At 30.8% G+C, this 4,754-nt stretch overlaps 1 protein-coding gene across 1 annotated transcript in view; it reads left to right on the forward strand.

Annotated features, from left to right (window-relative positions):
* The window catches only part of TRIADDRAFT_61735 (uncharacterized protein), a gene marked incomplete at both ends in the record, with an annotated part of 2,031 nt that extends 106 nt beyond the window's left edge, over positions 1-1,925 (forward strand). The window contains 3 exons of the mRNA XM_002117652.1: positions 337-398; positions 973-1,170; positions 1,714-1,925. Coding sequence (XP_002117688.1) covers positions 337-398; positions 973-1,170; positions 1,714-1,925 — 472 coding nt within the window. The remainder of the gene's footprint in view (positions 1-336; positions 399-972; positions 1,171-1,713) is intronic.
* Between the last annotated feature and the right edge of the window lie 2,829 nt (positions 1,926-4,754).

Consider the following 4,754-nt stretch of genomic DNA (forward strand, 5'->3'; position numbering starts at 1 on the left):
TGAATATTTGTGTACTATGTTTACTAGTAATTTTAAGGAAAAGGACGAAGCAAAAATTAACGTAATTAAGATTGATTATAGCATTGTATCGATCGTTATTAAATAAATTTATGGTTATATGCTAAAGTTAACATTAATGAAATTATCGCGAGTTCAGGCAGTCTATACGCTAGCACTAAAATAGGCTATCAAGAAATTGCAGGAGCAATGCCATTGCTACTTTATCACAATCTTAAACGCTAAAAATTGCTGTCAATTAGCAGCTTTTGCTGATTACTATCATGCACAAGATTCATAGCATGAAATTCTAGCTTAAGTCACTGACAATTTCTTTAGATGTATCAAGACTAAATCACTTAAGGATCTCTCCTATAATTTACTTGTTAAATTAATACAATGTGAGTATCTTAATATCACTAATGAAGATCAGATACTTAAATCTCTCAATATTTGGATAGATTCAGATACATCCATGTGAGGTTGATAGATCAAGAATCTTTAAAACTTTAGAAAATTAAGATTATATTGAACAAAACCTCCTTTACAAAGATACAACGTAATCGATTAGCTGAGGATCTCTAACGAGAAAGATCTATCTTACTATATTAAACTACTCGCTTATATACTTTTACGTGTTTACAGTCTTTGCACCTTACTTACTACACACTTCAGTATTAGCATCTCAAATACAGGATAGTTTGCACCTTTCATGTGAAGCTCTAGTGTGAGCACTGTAGCGCTCCTCTTCCAAAGGATTACAGTTACTAATCTAGCTATATTTAATACTTTAGCTTCTAACGAGAATATCTATCACATGTTGAATACAACACCTACGATAAACATTACTAAATATATCATCAACTTAGAATACAATATTACACTGTCTTACAATCCAGTAGGAAAAATTGATAATATCTCTCTTATGTCATTTGTGTTTAGTATACATTTTGCCGGAATCTTTAATTTCTATAGATGAAAGATATATGAATGAAATTGAAAATTCGCTTGAATATTTAAATACGATACGACGAGTTCAACATTACCGACAAAATCATGAAAATTATTTCGATAAATCGACGAAGCCACGCACGCACTATGAAAACATCGATTTTGTTGGCGTTATATTAGTCCACGTAGCCGATATTAAAGAAGATTGTTATAATTTACACGGTATAGTAAAATGCAATTGCTATCCTCTTTATAGATTTGTTTCCAGTACTTCAGATAAAGTTAGAGATTTTACATTATTTGAGTGTGTGCGCTTGATCTATGCAGTTGTTTGTGTTGGTCATAAAGTTGTTGTTTTTGGAGGCATTAATACAGTTAAACTGAAAAAATTAGTCTATCGATAATCTTTGGCCAGTAGAAAATATGGCCATACAATAATAGTATTTGGCGCCGAATTAGCTGTAACACTTGTCAAATTTCGACATCAAAATTCTAACTCGTATGCACAGATGTCTATATTTATCTACGATATAAATTTAAACCTAAACTATCTGATATTTTTTTATCAAATAAATCAATTGCAGTTATTATCATACTACCTATGCAACTTAAACCTCCATAAATTATAATTATGAATTAATATAGTGACCTAAAAGTTTTGACAAATTTTTGTTACTTCTAATCCTTCACTAATGAATGTTCACTGTTTATAGAGAGATTTCAAATTAATTTTAGTTATATCATGTACTCGTATTCAATTTTTAGACGTAGAGAAAGAAGTTCTGAATTCGGTAATTGCATTCGATTTCCGAAAAGCTGAAGGGACAGTTCCAGTGTGGGGTTTTGACTTACCACAACCCTTAGCTTACCTTGCTGCTTGCATTTACAATGGCGAGATATATATTACGGGTGGCTTAAATGAGGATCGTCAATGTTCCAACAAAGTATGGAAACTAAGTAGACAAAGCAAGACTTGAGAAGAAGTAGTATTACTGAATGTTCCTCGTAAATGCTGCCAAGCTGTTGTTGTTGATAATTATATCTATATTGGCGGCGGTCTAGATGATAATGAAGAATTAATTACAACATTTGAAAGATATGATCCTATACATAATACTTGGAATTTCGTTTATGACATTACAGCATCAAATCTTTCAATACGTTTGCTTTATGCTCGTAGTATACTACTTATCTACCGCACTCAAAGTTTTCACAAATGCTACATGCAAAGTCTAGATGGGAAATGGTATAAAACTTCCGATTACAAAATTAGCGAATTTAGTAGGGAAATAAATGATAAAGATTATATAACCGATGGTTATATAGCTATTAAACAAATTACGATTGAATATGGCTTCTTAATTCCTAGTTGTAAATGGCGGCGCAATATCAAGATATTCGATGCAATTCCCAAAACATCAAGTCGTGCAAAATTTGAGAACCGTAGATTGGCCATCTATCCTAGTTTCTAGTCGCGAATGGCGGTGTAATATCAAGCAAATCGATGCAAATTCCGAGAAAATCAAATTGCAGATCACAATTTAATTTTTCCACTAAAAGTTAAACATATTTTATAATTTAATAATTATACATATGATCTTATGAATGTGGATAACTGCTGCGATATCTTTAATTATAATAATAAATATCTTTGCTCTTGTAATTGTCAAAGAAAAACTAATCATGTTCATCGAATTTACTTGATATAGTAACTTTGACTTATTTATATTCGGTGTTGTCACGGTGTGAACCATCGTAAAGAGTAGATGACTAAATTTAGTGTTTAACATTTATGTATGGAGATAACTAATAATAACTTACAGTAAGAACTATAGTAGTTATTGTTTTGTTACAGTAAATTAAACGGTATTGTAGTAAGAGTTCTCATAAGGTAACTAATATTAATTGATTATAGTGTTATGTCTTGTAACGCTTGTGATGAATATGCTGAAGATATTCATCACAATACCAAGATTGGATATTAGATTGAAAAGAAATTAGGCATTGTAAATAATTTAATGGTTAAAGGTCTAATCAGAATCATTAAATATCAAAAGTTAGAATAATAATATTGCTAACCCAAATATATTATCTGAATCATCTACAATTGAACGCAATATTTAAATAATTGCTAGTAAGCGATTAGCCATCTATCTGATCTTATACTAGGAATTTGTCGTTATTTAAGTAATATTTTATTATGTCAAATTTAAGGAAATATTATGGTATTGATCTATTGTATTCGTTTTTAAAAGGGCATAACGATTTATTATGATAAATAAATATGAAAGTCGATGATCTATGATGAAAATTACTTTATCAACTTGTGACTGCACATTGTGGATGACTGTTACAAGCGAGTTTCGTGACAAGGATAAAGTGAACAAATCTCTAAATTGCTATAGTCTCCGGGATTCAATACTCCTTGACTACCTCATAAGAATTTAGACGCCTTCGCTTTTACGTTAAACAGTTTTAGAATTCTTATTTTGTTCAGCTATCTGCCGAGTTTAAATACCCTTAGGCAGCAGCCATCATGAATGAGTCATCACAGATCATGAAATTTAGTTCATATTGGATAGTAAACTGGTACAGAAAATACTCATAATGGTAGACATGAACCGAACGATTTGAGATAATTAGACTACAGCAAGCCCAAATGCAGAATTATATATGATATCATCTATCATTTAATGTCTTCAAAATATTTATCACAAGCGTTACTTCGTACCTTGACATCAGCACGATAAGAAGTTTTAGCAGTTGAGATACATCAACGGTCATTATAAAAAATTAACTAGGTTCAGTGAGACAAGTAATAATTGCCATTTAAAAATTTCATTAGAAAATGACAATAGCTTCATGCTCCTAATTTCAGGATAATTATTAGTTTTTGATATCTGTAATGTAACTTAGTATTGTGATTGTAGACTGTTAGCCATGTTTAGTATAATGTACGGTAGCGTAACTTCTATATTTATCCTAAGAGATATTTGGTAGCCATAACTATAGACTGTAGTTGTATAGACTCTATGCTAGAGTACAGATGAATATATACAGTAAGGTGTTGAGTTACTAATAAGGCTATAGGTAATAATAGAACTGTAAATCATATATTAGGATGTGGTTAATTCATTGTACTTTGGCTGAGATAAATAATGCCTACGTAAATACTGTAGTCATAATCATATTGGATTAATGATAGTCCACAGTAGAATGGCGTTCCTAAGAATAATTTAACTATATATAAAATAAGGTAAAAGGTTGCCGTGAGGATTGTAGCTGCGAATGCTACGAAAAGTATAAAAGCATGCAATTTTAGATTATTCAGTTAGTTCGTTGTAGAAGTCTTTAGTAGTAGTATTCGGCTGGAGTAGAGCTGTGTGTAGATAATCTTCGTATAAGATTCAATAATGTCCTTATTTTTCTAAAATTTGGAATTTCACGATCGGTATATATCACAATATCAAAAGAATTTGCTGATATATAAATTAGTATCAAGATAGTAATTTGGTTTTAAGACTGTTAAGAACAGAATTTTCGATATCTTTTGACGACAATAGCCCTTCATACTTTCTTATTAATTAAGTGATGCGAATTATTCTAAATAAAGTTTAGCTGAGTGATTGGCTTGTACCTGCATTTTAGACTGGTTTGTAATGGCTGAGTAATAGTCTGCTGCTATTAATGTAGGTTCACTTACGTTATACAAAAATTGAATTAACAAAATTGAGTAATTTTCTAATATGACACGCAAAGGTCAGCACCCAAAAATAGACTTTAATGACAACCTTTATTATTGCATC

Source organism: Trichoplax adhaerens, genomic scaffold, assembly GCF_000150275.1.
Source record: "Trichoplax adhaerens TRIADscaffold_27 genomic scaffold, whole genome shotgun sequence".
Taxonomy (NCBI): domain Eukaryota; kingdom Metazoa; phylum Placozoa; class Uniplacotomia; order Trichoplacea; family Trichoplacidae; genus Trichoplax; species Trichoplax adhaerens.